Raw genomic sequence first — 19,192 nt, 5'->3', positions numbered from 1 at the left:
TTTTATTTAAATATATTTTTAGTTTCAATTTATTATTTTCCAAATTCAAAATTAATATTTGAAATAATTTTAATTTAAAAAATTAAATATGTTTTTAATTTCTTAAAATAAAAATAAAAATTGTTATTTTTTTTCAAAATTTTGATCAGATTTAATTTTTAAATTTAAAAAATATGTAAATTTATCTTTTTAATCAAATTTTATTTATTGTTTAAAACATGATAATATTGTATTTAAAATATCAAAATAAATTTAACAAATTTTATTTTAAAAAATTAAACTTATATATTTATAAAATTTAAAAACTAAATTGGATTAAAATAAAAAAATTAAAAATAAAAACATATTTAACTCTAATTTAAAACATGTTTGTTTTATCTTTCTTTTTAAAAATTCCTGTTAAATTTTTTGCTTATCTAGTAACTGTAAGCTGTTCATATGATAATTCGTTTCAATTTTATATTGTTAATATTACATTCATTTTTATTTTAAAATTATTTAAATACGAGAATAAGAATATTGATTCAGCTGATAAACTTTGAAATTGGAGAAACTAAACAAATATTTAAACATTTTTTTATATGAAAAGCACACTTGAATTTGAAAGTTGATGCTTAGAACCGTTTTTACACAATCTGTCACGTCACGGATATTGTGGAGGGCAATAGTGGCGGGTTCTAAAACTGTAATCACTTTTCCCCTCTCCTCTTTATTTTCGCAAGATTTTTCTCAAACGCCGTTTTGCTTTGCATTTTCTCCATTGCTTCGCCATCGCCATTCGCTCTTCCTCCCAACCAAACCCTCCTTGTCTCTTTCCCTCGCCACTTCCATTGATAACAGAAAGCGATATTCCCTGCGCAACAAACCCTAGCGATTCGATGCTACGCGCGAAGAGAGGAACAGACAGCCATTGAGCCTTCGACGATGGCGGTGTGCGACGCGATTCACTGATTTGAACCGGATAAAGATCTGAATCGCGGTGATCGGTTCGACGCGCTCATGGGTGCTGCGGGTTCCAAGCTCGAGAAAGCTCTCGGCGACCAATTCCCCGAAGGGGAACGCTACTTTGGCCTCGAGAATTTCGGCAATACTTGTTACTGCAACAGCGTTTTGCAGGTCTTCGCCGATTCTCTCACTTATTAATCCGATTTCGAATTCGATTGTGTTATTTGGAAATCGCCGATTAATTAATTAATTAATTATTATGTGACTGATTTGGTTTTTATGGTTCTCGCTGATAAATTTTGATGGCTGTGTTCTCTGAGTTATAAACGTGGAGGAAAAAGATGTCGTCGTGATAGAAGGTCAATGTGTTTAACTTTCAATGGCTTGGTTCATGAATGAATATATGAATAGGCATTTTTTCTTGTTTGCCACGGGATTTTTTATTGTAAAGAAGAAACTACAGAGGATGGGATTGAAAGACGTAGATAAACGTTCGGGATTCGTCTGTCATATACGCCTGCGAAACCCCGTACCTCCTTGTATTTTTGTTTCGTGTGAGTGAGCAAATTGTTTTCATTGACCGAAAAAGTGGCTTGTCATTTTCTTTCGAGTATTGCATTAATGTATGTGCTTTATTTTCCTTGTCTTTAACTTGAATTTGGTCTACTCAATAAATAGCAGAACTGATTGTCATTTCTGATAATTGGAAAGAATACTGAAAATTGTAGACGGCTTACCAGCCATTCAAAATAGACAGACAGATGTAATGGGATTTGTCTTACCTTCACCGTAAAGAGTCTTCCTATTCTGATGAGTTATGTTTCGATAGCAGTAGTTTGTCACGTATACTAGATTGGATATTGAATACGTCGTAACCATTTGAACAGTTGTACACTAAAAATCAGTCTTTTTTTCTCTGTCTACAGGCACTGTACTTCTGTGTTCCTTTTCGAGAACAACTGCTAGAGTATTATGCAAATAACAAGAGCTTGGCAGATGGTGAGGAAAATCTTTTGACTTGCTTGGCAGACTTATTTTCACAGGTAAAATTTGGTTTTTCTTTCGTTGGGCCTCTTCACAGTTCTTACTTGATTGAGTGGTGCATGATTTGCTATTAGTTTGTGTTATCTTCAGACAAAACAGGCTTTATGTCTTTCTTTCTCCATCTAATACTCTTATCTGCTTATTTCTTTCTTTCATGCTATTAGGTTAACCTATATTGTTTCGTTTGGTATAGATAAGTTCTCAGAAGAAGAAAACAGGTGTTATTGCTCCCAAACGATTTGTTCAGAGGTTGAAAAAACAGAATGAACTCTTCCGTAGCTATATGCACCAGGTATCTGCTTAAAACTTAAACTGTCAAGAATGGGCACTCAAGGCAGATGGAGATTATTCTAGAAATATGAAACTTAGTTTTCTTTTACGGTAATAACACAGAATGTTTACAGGTGTACAGTATTGGGCTATGTTTATGTGTCTGCATGTTTTGATCCTATCTGTGCAGAAGTCTTTTGTGTATGTCCCTACTTAGCTGCTCGTGAGTCGCATCCAATCTAAATATTAGTCTTAGCATTTTGTTGCCACTGGGACACTATTGATAGAAAAATGGTTTAGATTTACATCTTGTAGCGAAATTTGAAGTTGAAGGCATGGTTAATGACTGGAACTGAGAGTTATGGGCTGGATCTTAGCGAAACTTGAAGTTTAGGGCATGGTTAATGATTGGAACTGAGAATCATGGGCTGTAATACTGTAAATTGGATTCTTGAATTAACCTTGGACAGAATGGTATTATGTATTAGAAACTTACAATTGTAATTGTTATCTTCTTGTTAACCTTTACTGTATAATTGTGTTTTGAACTTGTGATTGGAAATTTTTGTTTTGAACTTGTTAAAGTGCTAGATACATGTACTAGTCTTTTGAAACTTGGAGCATTGCACCTTGATTTAGTTGATCTTCCAGTTTCGTTCATTGGGTTAAATAATGATAACTTGTTTTGTTCAAAATAAAGGGTTTATACTGTTGGGTACAAACAAAGTCCCACATCGGATAAAATAAGAAATAGACATGGGTTTATATACACATAAGATATCTCCCTTGGTAAGAGACCTTTTGGAGTGGTACCAAAAGCAAATCTGTGAGGGCTTAGCCTAAAGTGGACAATATCTTACCAGTATGGAGATCTATGGATATGTGTGTATATTGAACATACACAACATCTGGTATCACAACCCATGGGTCAGGTCTGGTGATCGAAAAAAAAAAACTTCTGTTATAGGGGAGGTAGAAGAACCATAATCCTTTGTTTGAGGGGAGGATGTTGGATACAAACAAAGTCCCACATCGGATAAAATAAGAAATAAATATGGGTTTATATACACATAAGATACCTCCCTTGGTAAGAGTCCTTTTGGAGTGATACCAAAAGCAAATCCGTGAGGGCTTAGTCCAAAGCGGACAATATCTTACCAGTGTGGAGATCTATGTATATGTGTGTATATTGAATATACACAACATATACATCTCAATTTGTTGTAGGTTTATATCATTCATTATTTATAAATGTATTGTTAAGATACCTCCCTTGGTAAGAGGCCTTTTGGAGTGGTACCAAAAGCAAATCCGTGAGGGCTTAGTCCAAAGCGGACAATATCTTACCAGTGTGGAGATCTATGTATATGTGTGTATATTGAACATGCACAACATATACATCTCAATTTGTTGTAGGTTTATATCATTCATTATTTATAAATGTATTGTTAATTCTGTTTATTGGGTCAGTGTACTGTTTATTGAACGATGTCTCTTATTCTTCTAGTTTTTGTTTTTGAAAACACACACACACGCACCATTTAAGATTAGAAAACAATAATGTCATTATGAATCTACTTTATTTTTTGGTAGGATGCTCACGAATTCTTGAACTTTTTGCTAAATGAACTTGTTGACATCCTGGTGAAAGAGGCCAAGTCTGCTGCCAAACATGATCAAGAAACATCACCACCTTCTGAAAAGGCTGCAAATGGACCTAATAATGGACTACCTAATGGTGCTAAAAAAGAGCCTTTAGTTACTTGGGTGCACAAAAATTTTCAGGTGACTTAATGCTTTATTTTAGTATGTTGTGTTAAACGTAAGGGTTTAGACACAAACTATAAGGTTTTATTGATAGAATTCTGGAATTAAGCCAGAATATATGACACTAACAGAGGCCCACCAAGTCGTCACCTCTATCAAACCAACTCTTGCAATTGAACATACTCACTCCTAATAATCTGTCATCCTATTTATGGAATCCATGTATAACTGTTATACAACATGGTAAATAACTCTTTCACAGTTACTTAACTTACAATAGCTTCCAAGCAGCACCTGATAACTGTCCTACTGTGTTGTTTGTGGCAAAGCTTGGAATTCTATAAACTTGAACTTTGTATTGCATTAAATCTACCGCATTCCCTCCCTCTCGTCCCCTTTTAGAAATCTCATTTTTATGAATTGATTTGGTCAGGGAATACTCACCAACGAAACTAGGTGCCTGCGTTGTGAAACTGTGACAGCTAGGGATGAAATATTTTTTGACTTGAGCCTTGATATTGAACAAAACAGTTCAATTACAAGTTGTTTGAAAAACTTCAGTTCAACGGAGACATTGAATGCTGAAGACAAATTTTTTTGTGACAAGTGCTGCAGGTATAAACTTGACTTCTAACTTTGATTTTATAATTACCTGAATACTTTTGTGGCGTCAGCTTTACACGGCTTCATAAGATCGATTGTGAAAGAAAAGGGTCAGTTCAACTAATTTGATTTAAGTGGAGGAATTTTTTTGGTTATGAAGCAGAGATTTCAACTGGCTTATAAGTTATGTATTATTTGTTGGCATATTGTTATTCTTTTTAATTAAAAATAGATTGCTATAAATGATTTTTTTAACTAATACTATGACGTCATGTTTCTGGCTAGTGGGAAAAATATAGATGAGTTTTTGATGGTTTTAGTGCAGTGTGTAAAAAGACCAATGTTGTCTCGTCTGTTTTATTCTGTCTGTTTACTGATCTGATAACCAAGGTGTGAACCTTCTATCATTATTATTAGTTTGCAAGAAGCTCAGAAGAGAATGAAGATAAAGAAACCACCTCACGTCTTGGTCATACACCTTAAGCGTTTTAAATACATTGAACAACTGGGACGCTACAAGAAGCTGTCTTACAGGGTTGTCTTCCCTCTTGAGCTGAAATTAAGCGATACTGTTGAAGATGCAGATATTGAGTATTCTCTATTTGCAGTAGTTGTTCACGTTGGGAGTGGGCCCAACCACGGGCATTATGTAAGCCTTGTTAAAAGCCACAACCACTGGTTATTTTTTGATGACGAAAATGTTGAGATGATTGATGAGTCTGCTGTTCAGACATTTTTTGGGTCATCGCAAGAGTATTCCAGCAACACAGACCATGGTTACATTTTGTTCTATGAGAGCATTGGCTCTGGTGACAGGAACTAGAAGGAGGAGCCTAACGAGTTTTAGGTACTTGAATCATTTGGACTTGTGTTTTTCATCTGTTTATTGTTATTTATTTTTCTTTCTTTTATTCAACCTGCTTTGAGGAGTTATACACGCGATTAAACGAGAGGATACGGGTTGTGAAAATGTATACTTAGCGGTCCACATGTACAGTGGATAGTGGAAGCACTGTCCTTTTTCCCTTCTTTCTTTTCTTTAGCAATAAGAGCAGTGTATATGAATTTCGCCGACAGTGTAATCACGATTTTAATCGTTAAATCAATAGAAACACAATCAAATGGCAAGTCACGTCCTGTCTGATCAGTATTTAAGTTTTACTGGGATCGAGCTAGCTTTCTTTTGAGGGTTTATATGTAAAGACTAAGTAACTATATTAACACTGAATATAACTTAATCGACATGTATAATTCAAAGTTATATTGTAGTAATCTTTTATCCATTAGTGTGTGTATAAATTCTGACGGATTTTATCCGTTTATTTTTGTTTTTCATTTTTATTTTAACAACTTACAAATGGGGAGGGTAAAATAAGAATGTGTGATAACAAATATTTTCTAGGGCAGCCATGCCCACTCCATCAACCAAGAGAAACTAAGTTAGGTTGCCACCAATTCACCACAATCAATTTCGCCCAATTTTACACAATCTAACATAATTTACCGTAAAAATTTAGATATGCATAGAATAAGTATAACGATTTGAAATTAATTGGGTCTTATTGGATAATTAATACAAAACCTAAAATAAAACAGTAAACAATCTACTTAAATGAAAAATGTCCTGACTCCAAATTCTTTTGAATAATTATTAAAGAGCGGCATTAATATTTAGAATTTCAAAGATTTTAGTAAGGGTCTTGTCGTATATCGATGATTACTATGTTAAAAATCGTGGTGCCAGTGTATGATAGTATTAAATATATATAAAAAGTTCCAGTCATGATGATTCCTTTCTAACTAAAACATTAAGGAAATGAATTGTTGGAAGGTGGATCCAAGATTGTCTGAAATGAGATTGTATTTGCGAGACCAGTGGCCATGGTAGCGCGGTGTTGTCATATTTGTGTTGTGTTAGGCTGTATATCATATTGCTCTTTTTATTTTTCAAGTTAAAAATGAGGCTCGAGTACGAAAATGGGAACCCCTGTTCTCTGACTGTTTCTTTACTGGGTGGGGTACTTTCAACAACAGCCTTCATAATTACATTAAAGCATTCTGCTTTGTAAATGCTACACTTATCTGCACTTCACGTTTTCATGTCTGTCAATCTCAATTCTCTCTATATTTGTCGTTGTAAGAATGCAAGAACTGCCATTCTAAAAACACTCTGATATTTTATTCCAGATTTGATGCACACATCTTATACTTTTATTACACTCTGTATACAATATTACACTTTAATGTTACGCATTTTTCTATAAATTGTTTGTCGGTAGTTGAACAAACAAAAGATGTGCCGCATCTCCTTCCCTCCTAAACATTTAATTTTAAACTATATCGGTTAAAATATGAGAACTCTCCATTCTGCAATAGCCCTGCATAAACAAAGTTAAGCTCTTGGAAGATGACTTCTAACACTTTCTTCACAAATATCTGAAAAATGCAATGCCTAAAAGACTAGGCTTTACTTCTGTCTAGCCAAAGACATTGAAAGAGCTTAAGCTAGAAACATTTAATCTGTGCCCTTCGGAGTAATGATGCAGAAGTTTACATATATACTGTTATATGCATAGTCCTTCAAAGATAGTGTTAAAGTTATACTTCAGTTGTTACAACAATTTACTCTTTCATTTAATTTCTGTTTTATTTTTTAAAAGATGTTTGACTGTTTCAAACATCTTAGTCAGTTTCAAATTTTTTAGGAAGTTGTTAAACATGGAATCGTGTCCCATGTATTCGTGTCCCATGTATTCCTACTTTTATGCTTTGTGCAGTTCGAATTTTTTGTTGTATTTAAAGTGTTCATCAATTCAATAAAAGATGTAGCTTTTACTCAAAAAATCTCCAACAAATTGGTATCGGAACTCTCTTCTTGAGGGACCTGTGGGAAATCATTTTTAATCTCTATGGATTTAGAAACACCATACACGGCACTGGCACCACCCGTTTTTGACGGTGAAGGCTATCATGTCTGGGCAGCAAGGATGGAGGCTCATCTTGAGGCAAATGATCTCTGGGAAGCTGTGGAAGAGGAGTATGAAGTTCTTCCATCACCTACAAACCCACCAGTGGCATAGATCAAAACTCATAAGGAGAGAAAATCAAGAAAATCAAAGGCACGAGCTTCATTATTTGTTGTTGTCTCTCTTGAAATCTTTCTCAGAATCATGACGATAAAATCAGCATTAGAAGTTTGGAATTTCTTAAAAAAGGAGTATGAAGGCGATGAAAGGATTAAAGGAATGAAAATTCTAAATCTTATTAGGGAGTTTGAATTCCAGAAGATGGATGAATCTGAGACAGTGAAGGAGTACTTTGACAAATTACTCAAAATCGCAAACAAAGAAAGATTACTTGGTTCTGAATTTTCTGATTCCAGATTAGTACAAAAAATTCTTGTAACTATTCCTGAAAGGTTTGAAGCTACCATTACTTCCCTGGAAAACTCCAGAAATCTGTCCAATATTAGTTTGGCAGAATTGTTGAATGCGTTGCAGGCACAAGAACAAATAAGGCTTATGAGGTCTGAAGGATCTATTGAAGGAGCACTGGCTGCGAAGGCTAGCTCAAGTTATGGGCGAAAAGAAAAAAAATTTGAAAGTTACAGGGACAATCCTGATTTCTCTCCTTGTAAACATTGTGGAAGAAAAAATCATCCATCTTCAAAGTGTTGGAGAAAACCAGACCAACAATGTGAAAAATGCTTGAAAATGGGACATCATCAAAGAATTTGCAGAAGCAACAATCAGCAAAAGATAGTCACACAAGAGAATGTCCAACAAAAGAATGTTGCCCAAGTTGCTGATGAAGAAAGCAACTTTTTGTGGCCACTTGCCTTGCCATTCCCAATTCAAGTGAGAAGTGGCTAATTGATAGTGGTTGCACTAATCATATGACATTTGATCGTGATCTCTTTAAGAAATTGGATACTTCTGTGATTTCCAAAGTAAAGATTGGAAATGGAGAATATATTGAAGTCAAAGGAAAAGGCACAGTAGAAATTGAAAGTGTTTCAGGTACAAAACTTATCAAAGATGTGTTATTTGTACCTAACATCAGTCAAAATTTGATGAGTGTTGGACAGTTGATTCAAAAAGGTTTCAAAGTCATTTTTGAAAGTGATAAGTGTTTGATCAAAGATACAAATAACAATGAGGTATTCAATGTACAAATGAAAGGAAAAAGCTTTGCGCTTGATTCAATGAAGGAGGAGCAAACAACATTCTCTGCAACAAATGTCCACACTGAAGTTTGGCACAAGCGGCTTGGACACTTCAATCATCCAGCAGTTGTGAATCTGCAAAGAACGAAATTGGTTCAAGATCTCCCTTGTCTTGAATCTGAAATTCCAGACTGTAGAACTTGTCAACAAGGAAAGCAATCAAGACTTCCATTCAAACAGTCAACTTGGAGAGCTACAGAAAAGTTGCAATTGATACACACAGATGTGGCAGGACCTCACAGCACTCCATCTCTAAATGGCAGCAGGTATTTTTTGATTTTTATAGATGACTACTCCAGAATGTGTTGGATATATTTTCTTAAATACAAGTCAGAAGTTGCTAGTATATTTTGGAAATTCAAGCAATGGATTGAAACACAAAGTAGTTATAAAATCCAAGCATTGAGATCTGACAACGGCAAGGAGTACACTTCAAATCAATTTAATTCTTTTTGTGAAGAAGCGGGAATCGAACACCAACTCACAACACCATATACTCCACAACACCATATACTCCACAACAAAATGGAGTCAGTGAAAGAAAGAACCGCACCATTATGGAAATGGCTCGATGTTTAATGTTTGAGAAACATTTGCCAAAAGAGTATTGGGCTGAAGCTGCACACACTGTAGTTTTCCTTCTTAACAGGCTTCCCACAAAAGTTGTCATAAAGAAAACTCCATATGAAGCCTGGTATGGTTTTAAACCCTTTCTGAAAAATCTCAAAGTATTTGGTTGCTTGTATTTTGTTTATATTCCACAAATAAAACGAGATAAGTTAGACAAAAAAGCAGAAGCAGGGATTTTTGTCGGGTATAGCTCAAACTCTAAAGCTTATAGAATTTTCCAACCAAACACTAGGAAAATTTTAATAAGCAGAGATGTTCATTTCATGGAAAATGATGAGTGGGATGAAGAACAAGTGGCTGAATTTCATGATCAAGTTTCAAAATCTCAACTTGATACAAATGATCTGATTGATGGCATTCCAATTAGAGGTATGAGATCAATTTCTGATATTTACCAAAGATGTAATGTGGTTGTACTTGAACCAACAGATTTTTGGGAAGCAGAAAAAGACTCCAAATGGATTGCAGCAATGAAAGAAGAACTCTTAATGATTGAAAAAAATGAAACGTGGAAGTTGGTGAGAAGACCCACAAATAGAAAAGTGATTGGTGTGAAGTGGGTATTTAGAACAAAGTTGAATCCTGATGGCTCAATCAACAAGCATAAAGCGAGACTTGTTGTAAAAGGGTATGCTCAAATTTTTGGTGTTGATTTTTCTGACACTTTTGCTCCTGTTGCCAGATTAGACGCAATCAGACTTATGCTTGCAATAGCGGTACAAAAGGGTTGGAAAGTTTACCAACTTGATGTTAAGTCAGCATTCTTAAATGGTTTATTGGAAGAGGAGATTTATGTTGAACAACCTGAAGGTTTCATTGTGAAAGGGCAAGAAGATGATGTGTATTTGCTTAAAAAGGCTTTATATGGCCTAAAACAGGCCCCTAGAGCATGGTACAACAGAATCGATGAGTACTTGATGAAATTGGGATTCAAGAGAAGTCTTAATGAAGCTACTCTCTACATTAAAGGTGATGAAATACATTTCATTTTTATCTCATTATATGTGGATGATTTGCTGGTTACAGGAAGCAATGAAGAACTAGTGAGAAAATTCAAAGAAGATATGAAGCAAATTTTTGACAGATTTGGGGGAAATGGCTTATTTTCTAGGAATGGAAATAAATCAGAAAAATGAAGAAGTATTCATCTGTCAAAAGAAGTATATTAAAGAAATTCTAAAAAAGTTTAAAATGGATGAATGCAAGAGCGTAGATACTCCAATGTGCCAGAAGGAAAAGTTGAGCAAAAAGGATGAAGTCGAACTAGTTGATGAAACTTTTTATAGAAGTCTAGTTGGTTGCTTAATGTACTTAACAACTACTAGACCTGATATCTTACATTCTGTAAGTCTATTATCTAGATTTACAAATTGTGCAACTGAGACACATCTTATTGCTGCAAAAAGAGTTCTGAGGTATGTGAAAGGAACATTAAATTTTGGAATCAAATTTTTTGCAAGTCAGGATGATACACTGCAAGGATATTCTGGGGAGGCTCGCACTGTTTCTTGTTTGGATCATGTGTGTTCTCATGGTGCTGTAAAAAACAAAACACTGTAGCACAATATACTGTAGAAGCTGAATTTATTGCAGCCAACGCTACTGTAAATCAAGCCTTGTGGTTAAGAAAGATTCTAGTCGATTTAAATATGAAGCAAGAAAAATGCACTAAAATATTTGTTGACAATCCCGCTGCTATTTCTATTTCAAGCAATCCTGTTTTTCATGGAAAAACCAAACATTTCAATATCAAATTATTCTTTCTCAGAGAAGTGCAAAAAGAAGGTAGAGTTAGCTTGACATCTTCCAAATATAAATTGCAACTTGTTGATATATTTACCAAGCCTTTACCAAAAAGCAAGTTTGAATTTCTTAGAAAAAAGTTTGGAGTTTGCAGCAACCAAAGTAAGAAGGAGTGTTAAAGTTATACTTCAGTTGCAGCAGCAGTTACAACAATTTACTCTTTCATTTAATTTCTGTTTTATTTTTTAAAAGATGTTTGACTTAGTCAGTTTCAAATTTTTTAGGAAGTTGTTAAACATGGAATCGTGTCTCATGTATTCCTACTTTTATACTTTGTGCAGTTTGAATTTTTTGCTGTATTTAAAGTGTTCATCAATTTAATAAAAGATGTAGCTTTTACTGAGAAAATCTCCAACAGATAGTTATGTATATGTATACCTTAAAATCTGAATTCTATCCACAGACACTCGCTATCTAGGACAGCAAACTTCCGTTGTTAACCAAAACACATCTGGAACCAACGTCTGGAAAACGTTAACTTGGAATCTTAACCATATCACTTCTGAAGAAGTAACTTCCAACATACTTTGTAGGTTTTGATTGTCACTTTTCATTGTAGACTAAGGGGCCGGTTGTTCACGTGGAAATAGGAAATAGCTAATAGAAACAGAAAGAGACATATAAGTTTTTCCTACTCAAAATACCCATTATATGTGTGTCCACGTAACCAGGTTAATTTAAGGTTTTCATGTCTAATGTGGAACCTACAGAACCTCATTCATTGAAAAATTGAACATGGGGTAAACTAATCAAGATCACAGCCCAAACAAGGATGCAGAAACATCTTCTGGTTTCTCATGCTGTACTGTATAACAATAACAAGATTTAAAACAGGATACAGTTAATTACTTTTATAGATTAGGGGTCGAATATAAGAGTTTCTTGGGATCTGAGTCATAACATTCGACAGCCTATTGATTTGTTGCCTCAGTACTCTGAAATGTTGACTAGACCTTAGCTAAAGGGCTAAAGCTTTTTTCTGAAACCTTTCATCTGTTTGATTGTTGTCTTCTTTTGGAATCAAACTCATAGTCATGTGTTTTATTTATTTCCACCCAAACCAATTTCCCTTTGATAGTAGAATTGGATAAATAAGCAGAGAGCCAAAGTAGGAAAGGGAACAAACATTGAAAGCAAAAGATATCAAAAACTTTGGACCACACCACAAGGTGTTCAGGGTACCGTCCTATTCTGGACCAGTTCACCCTCTGCTACTATAACTACATATTTTGGTGTACTTTGATGGAGTGAGCTACATGAGAAAAAGTATTTCTGATTCACACCTCGAAAAGTGCAAGACACAACAAAGAGTCACACAAATTAGAAATTGTTTTGGCTGTGACATCGGATATCACAGTCAAAACTCTTTCATACTTCTCTTTAGGTCACTTAGCTTTATCTTGGATATCATTAATTAATTTTTTTTATGCTGTTTGAATTCCAAAACTGTACAGATGGTGTCAAAAGCACTCAAACACTTAATTTAGTAATCTAACCAATTAGTTATCATAGAATAAAATCTTAAAATCAAATTACCTATTTCTTTATCTCATATTTATATTTATATATTTATATTTATATTTATAAATTTCAAAATAGATTTATGATTACCAAAATTATAATAACTATCTTATGTTTAATAAATAAAACTAACTTATGATTAGAAATTATATTTAAGATTATTTAAGATTTGTATCGGTCATCCTGTTTCCTGACCGGTCCTGCACAAGTGTATGGTACACTATTCAAATGGGTTAAATATGTTTTTCGTCCCTTAAGTATCACACGATTTTGGGTTTAGTTCCTACTCAAAACTTTGATGGCTTTTAGTTCTCATAGTTTTGAAACTCCTACTATTAGTCCTTAAAAATGAACGACGTTAACTTTTGTGTGATGTGGCAAACGGCGAAGACACTCTTATGCCAGCTTCCATCTTCACTCTCTGCCACGTTGGTTGTTTAATTTTTGAAATGAGATTAAGTATGTTTAATTTGGAGAGATTGAGCTGTGGATCAATCAAAGGGGATCGAAAACCATCAAGAGATTGAGGAGGTAGATTCCGAGGCCGTAAGAGACAACGTAAAACGCCTGCACGTAAATAATACGCAAGACGTAGATGGATGCCATGACCAATGTCCCAATCCATCTGTAGGCGGAATGGGGGGTAGATTTATCGAGATAGTACTGAAACAGCTTAGAGAACTCGTGCAAATATTGCTTCACCGGCGCAGACGACGAAGCAGCGCCACCGCCACTGCCACTTCCCTGCATTCCAACAAATTCTGACTCTTCAAATTTAGAATCCCAACAAACGAAAGTAATCGTTCACTGTTAATGTTATTTATCAAGGTTTAGGAAATAAGGGGAAAGGAGATCTGGGAGGATGGTGAGGTTCACGTTTCTATAATTGTTTCCAAAATGAAATAATAAAAAAATAAGGGTTTTCTAGTGTTGAGATTATGAGTATTGCCTCTACCTTGACCGAGAATTCATGGATGAAATTTTTCGAGACCTATCAACTTACCTCCTCAAGAAGACGACCTTCAGATGTATCTCCTCAACTTTCTTTGCCCCCAACTGCAATGATGAAAAATAACCCAACTTCTTAAAATTTCATTTATAAGAGATGACGAAGTAAGGTTCCTCCAAATTAAACATACTTAATTTCATTTCAAAAATTAAACAACCAACGTGTCAGAGAGTGAAGATGGAAGCTGGCATAAGAGTGTCCTCGTCGTTTGCCACATCAGATAAAAGTTAACGTCGTTCATTTTTAAGAACTAATAGTAAGAGTTTTAAAACTATGAGGATTAAAAGCCATAAAAGTTTCGTGTAGAAACTAAACCAAAAATCGTATGATACTTAAGGGACGAAAAACATATTTAACCCCTATTCAAATACTCTTAAAGCTTTTTTTCGGTAGAGAAGATAAAAATAGTTGGATCAAAATAAGTTACCCAGTTGAAGTATATGAAAAGTAAATCAGAAATATTTTGAATACAACGATAGAAACAGAGAGGAAAATAATAATAATATTTTAGATCAATGAATTTTTAAATTATTTCTTAGCATTTATTTCTCAGCAATCAATCTATTATTTTAAATCTTTCTCATCTTCCTTATTCCCTCAACCAAACAACACCTTGAGCCGCTGCTGCCGTTTAATAACTATGATCCAGAAAGGTTTGTGCATTCCAATGAATTATTTATTTCAGTTTAATTACTCAAGTCTCTTGTTAGGTGCAACAAAAGTCCAAACTCAGCTGAAGAATGTATTCTGCACAAAAATTTTGCAGTAATGAGACCATAATGCACTAGCAAGAAAACCGACAAGTTACATTTTTATTATATCATATAGTTTCCATTATCATGTTAATTATTAGTTATGTAAAAATTAATTAGAACTTTTCTTAACATTAAAATAAGAACACTTTGAATAATGTTCCATTCACAACAACAGTTTATTAGCATTCTTAAACTTTAATAACAAATTTATATTATTTTTTATTTATTAAAATATAGAAACATTGACGATTCAATACTTCTAATAAAATAGTAATAAGGTTTGTGAGAAAATTTATTAATACATATGGCAAAACTCTTTCCCCTATGAGATATGGAATGGGCCAAGATTTTAATATCGATAATGTATTTATGGAATGGGCCTAAATGTCTGAACGGTGGTCGATCTGCAAGACTGTAACCTTGGGGGTAGGTGGGCCCGTACGTCATTGACCGTCACATATTAAACGCCGTCTCGTGTGTCTGTTGTCTACCTTTCTAACAACCAACATCCAATACTTCACACACGAACGCGTAACAAAATCCCAAGTCACACCTGTTAAATTAATTCAGGTGGGTTAAAGTAATTAGGTAGTGAGTGATTGAGAATTTTTTTAAAGACATTGTTGAATTATAATTATTAAATTTTATAAAAAATATTATTAAACTTTTAATAATTATTTTAAATACATTAGTTAAAAACATCTTTTCAATAAAATAATTTAATTAAAATACACTATGAATGTAGAGAGCTTTATATATATATATATATATATATATATATATATATATATATATATATATATATATATATATATATATATATATATATATATATTTATAAATCTATGAGACCGACGATAAAATGTATTAAAATAAATAAGTTATACTTATCAATTTATATGTTTTTGTCCTTCCCTCAAATTTCAATCTTTCTATATCGTTATTGTTAAGAAATATATAAATGCAATATTTTCATTTACATTAACTATGATTTGACGTAAAAAAAAATATATAGTTAACTACTTTAAATATACTCAAGAGGATTAATTATGAGAAAAATTTTAAACAAGAAAAATCACGTATTTTATGGCTCCTCATATAAATTATTGTATAATATATTTGTTTAAATATTTAAATATTATTTTTTCTGATTATTTTAAATTAAAGTATATTTGTAAGGCATATTTTTTACTTAAAATCAAAACTCTATGTTTTATTTTTCGGGTATATTATAATTTTCAATAGTTAATATTACACGTGATGGACATTATTATATAATTATTTATTCAGTCAATGAACTAAAAGGACAGTTTTTTTTTTGGGTGAATAAATAACTTTGTGAATTAGGTCAGATACGTTGGAAGATATATAATTGGATCATATTAAAGGAATAATTCTTTTAATAAAAAAAAATTGTGTTAGTGGTGTGGAGTGTCATTTTCTTTATGTGTATATATAAAAAGAGATAATAAAGAAAGATGAATGAAGTAGAAGATGAATCCAACACGGGTTGAGATGGAACAGTTAGTAAACCCGTGACTCTGTTTGTCTGGTTGTCCGTGCCACCCAATGCACCTTTTTCTCTTCACAACTTCACTCACATCACATGCCTTCACAACACCACACACTTCCATTTTTGCCCCTTCGCTTTCTCTCCTCCACATGCCATCTTAGTTTTTTAATGGTTTAATGTCTCCGTAGGTCCCTATTTTGGTCTTGAATTTCAAATAGGTCCTCGTTTTTTTCGGCGTATCAATTGAGTCCTTGTTTTTGTAAAATTGAATCAATTACAGGCCTGCCGTTAATTTGGACAAACGCCGTTACGGTATTGGTTAGGTGGCATGGTTGACTGCAGACGTGGCATTTAAAACGATTATTGTATAAAATAATTGGTATGCACGTGTGTTTATTCAGTTTTCGGTAAGGGTAAAGTAGGAAATTTGAAAAAATTAAAAGGGCAACTGAGATTGGGGAAAAAGTTTTACGTTTTTATTGTTAGGGTTCGCGTGAGAGGCCAAAAATCGCGATCGTAAGTTCGAGACTGAAGCGGCAGAGTGCATGCAGTGGGCGGTGTGTGTGGGTCCTTTTGTTGTTGGAAGGAAGAAGCTGAAGCACGTGGTCAGTGGAGGTAAGTGTTTCTGCTTTATTGTATTCGTTTTGATTCAATCGAAACTACAATCACTTGTGGTGGTCCCCCATTGCTGTATGGTTTGGTCTCTGGTTTTGATTGCATTTTGGTGGTCCCCCATGTATGGACTGAATTAATTTCACTTTGTCTGAGTGCGTATGTTTAAAGTTATTTGATCTCTGTGCCTGTTTTAATATATATTTTTTTTGTCGTGATATGTTTTCATAATAGGTCTGTAGATATATTTATTTTGTGTTGTGCGTAATGGAGGACGCTATTGTGTGTGTGTTCCACCATGGAGGAAAGTTCATTAATGATAGTACCCTAAAGTATGAAGGGGAGACAACAACTTTGTCCTTTGACCCTGACACGTGGAGTTTTTTTGTGATTGTCAGTGCAGTCAAAAGTTTAGGATATGAGAATTTTAAAGATTTATGGTACTGTTTAGGAGGGGGTTTAGTGTTGAAAAATAGGTTGGAACAATTGATTGATGACAGAGGTGCCATGCATATGGCTAACTTAGCTAGGCTTAATGGTGAAGTTCACTTATACGTTGTCCATGTAGTTTCTGATCCCGAAGTCATTCATATGCTTGAAGGAGAAGTTGAAGGTAATGGTACAGTACAAAAAGAGGTTGAAGAAGATGGTGATTCTGTTAAAGTAAATGGTGAAGGTGATGGTGACTTACAAGAGGTCAATGTTTGTGAAGAAGATGGTGACAGTGTTGAAGTAAATGATGTAGTTGATGGTGAGTTACAAGAGGTGAACGAGGGTGAAGAAGATGGTGGTGCTGTTGAAGTAGAGGTTGAAGGTCATGGTCACGTAGAAGAGTTGCATGAGGTTGAAGAAGAGCAAGAGTTGAATGTGTGTGAAGGAGTCGTGGAGGATGAAGTTTATGTTTGTAGTTGGAGTACATCTACTGAAGAAGGTGATGTACATGGAATTAATGAGTGCTTAGAGGACCTAGTAGATGTGAGTGTTGAATGTGATATAGATGGTGATGTAGATGGTAATGTCGAAGCAGAAGTAGAAGTAGAAAGTCTTTATGATAGATGGAGCCTTTTTGAAAGGGAAGTATGGTGGTGAGCTGTTGACGGCTGTTGGGAGGGATGGAAATGATCAAATGTTGCCCATTGCATATGCGGTGGTAGAAGTCGAAAACAAAGATTCATGGATGTGGTTTTTGGAACTTTTAATTGATGATCTTGGTGGTGGAGAAGTGTGTTCTTCAATTACTTTTGTCTCGGACCAACAAAAGGTAATAATCATATTTAAATTGCTTCTTTCGTATATTGGTTGATTAATTTGATATGGTGATAAGTCATTTACGTTAACACCACAGGGTCTACTACCAGCCATACAACAGTTACTCCCAGGTGTTGACCAGAGATTTTGTGTAAGACACTTATATTCAAACTTTAGGAAAAAGTTTCCTGGTAAAAATCTGAAACAGCTGATGTGGAGGGCAGCTACTGCCACTCATCCACAAAACTGGGAAAGGGAGATGAGAAACATTAAAGATATAAATGAAGACGCATTCAAGCATTTGATTGCCATCCCTCCAAGGTTGACAATTTGTATTAATTATTTTTGCCCTTTGTATATTATTTTATGTTTGTCCATATTAGTTGCAGTTTTAACATGTGTATATATCATCTGTTGTAGATATTGGTCAAGGTCCAGATTCAGTCCAACACCAAAATGTGACACATTGGTCAACAATATCAGTGAGGCTTTCAACAGTGTCTTGGTTCACACCAGGACTAAACCAATCATAACAATGCTGGAAGAAATTAGGGTATACATAATGCAAAGATGGGCAAAAAACAGGGCTAAGATACAATCATTTTCAGGACCAATTTGTCCAAAGATGCAGGCCAGATTTACAAAGGAATCCCAAGCAACGAAGAATTGGATACCTAGGCAACTTTGTTCATAGCTTCATAAATGTTTATTCATTCCTTGGTAAACTTTATGTCAGACACTAAAATGTGTTGTTTAAATTTTTTATTTGTTCATAGCTGGTCAGCACACAAACTGTTTGAAGTAAGACACGTCTCCCAAAGTGGAGAAAAATTTGTTGTAAACATAGACGAGTTCTCATGCTCCTGCAGGAGATGGACCATCACAGGAATTCCATGTTGTCACACCCTTGCCGCAATGAAGTTTCTTAATATTGATGGCCAGCAGTTCATTCCGGCTTGCTTTCTAAAGTCCACCTATGAAGAAACCTATGCATCAATCGTATATCCCATCAACGGCAACAACATGTGGGACCTAACACCACATCCGGATGTCATGCCTCCTAGGAAAAAGGTTATGCCTGGAAGACCTAAAAGGAAAAGAAGACTGGAGCAGTGGGAGATCAGAAAGGATGATTCACGAGTGAGCAAGGGTGGTTTGCGGAAGAGATGCGGGATATGTAGGGAGGTTGGGCACAACAGGAGTCGTTGCCCGAAAGCAACCCAAGAACCAATCATGCCATCATCGCA

General features: G+C 34.5%; 1 protein-coding gene across 1 annotated transcript; it reads left to right on the top strand.

Moving 5' to 3' along the window:
• Positions 1–614: 614 nt before the first annotated feature.
• LOC108329394 (ubiquitin carboxyl-terminal hydrolase 4) lies at positions 615–5,761 on the top strand. Its single transcript, XM_017563571.2, has 6 exons — positions 615–1,116; positions 1,872–1,988; positions 2,183–2,281; positions 3,853–4,044; positions 4,460–4,641; positions 5,047–5,761. The coding sequence occupies exons 1-6, from the start codon at positions 1,000–1,002 to the stop codon at positions 5,450–5,452; spliced, it is 1,113 nt and encodes a 370-aa protein (XP_017419060.1). The 5' UTR covers positions 615–999; the 3' UTR covers positions 5,453–5,761.
• The last annotated feature ends 13,431 nt before the right edge of the window (positions 5,762–19,192 follow it).

The sequence above is a fragment of the Vigna angularis genome, chromosome 2 (assembly GCF_016808095.1).
Source record: "Vigna angularis cultivar LongXiaoDou No.4 chromosome 2, ASM1680809v1, whole genome shotgun sequence".
NCBI lineage: Eukaryota > Viridiplantae > Streptophyta > Magnoliopsida > Fabales > Fabaceae > Vigna > Vigna angularis.
The sequence above is the reverse complement of the archived record's forward strand: the minus strand, read 5'-3'. Positions and strand labels throughout refer to the sequence as shown.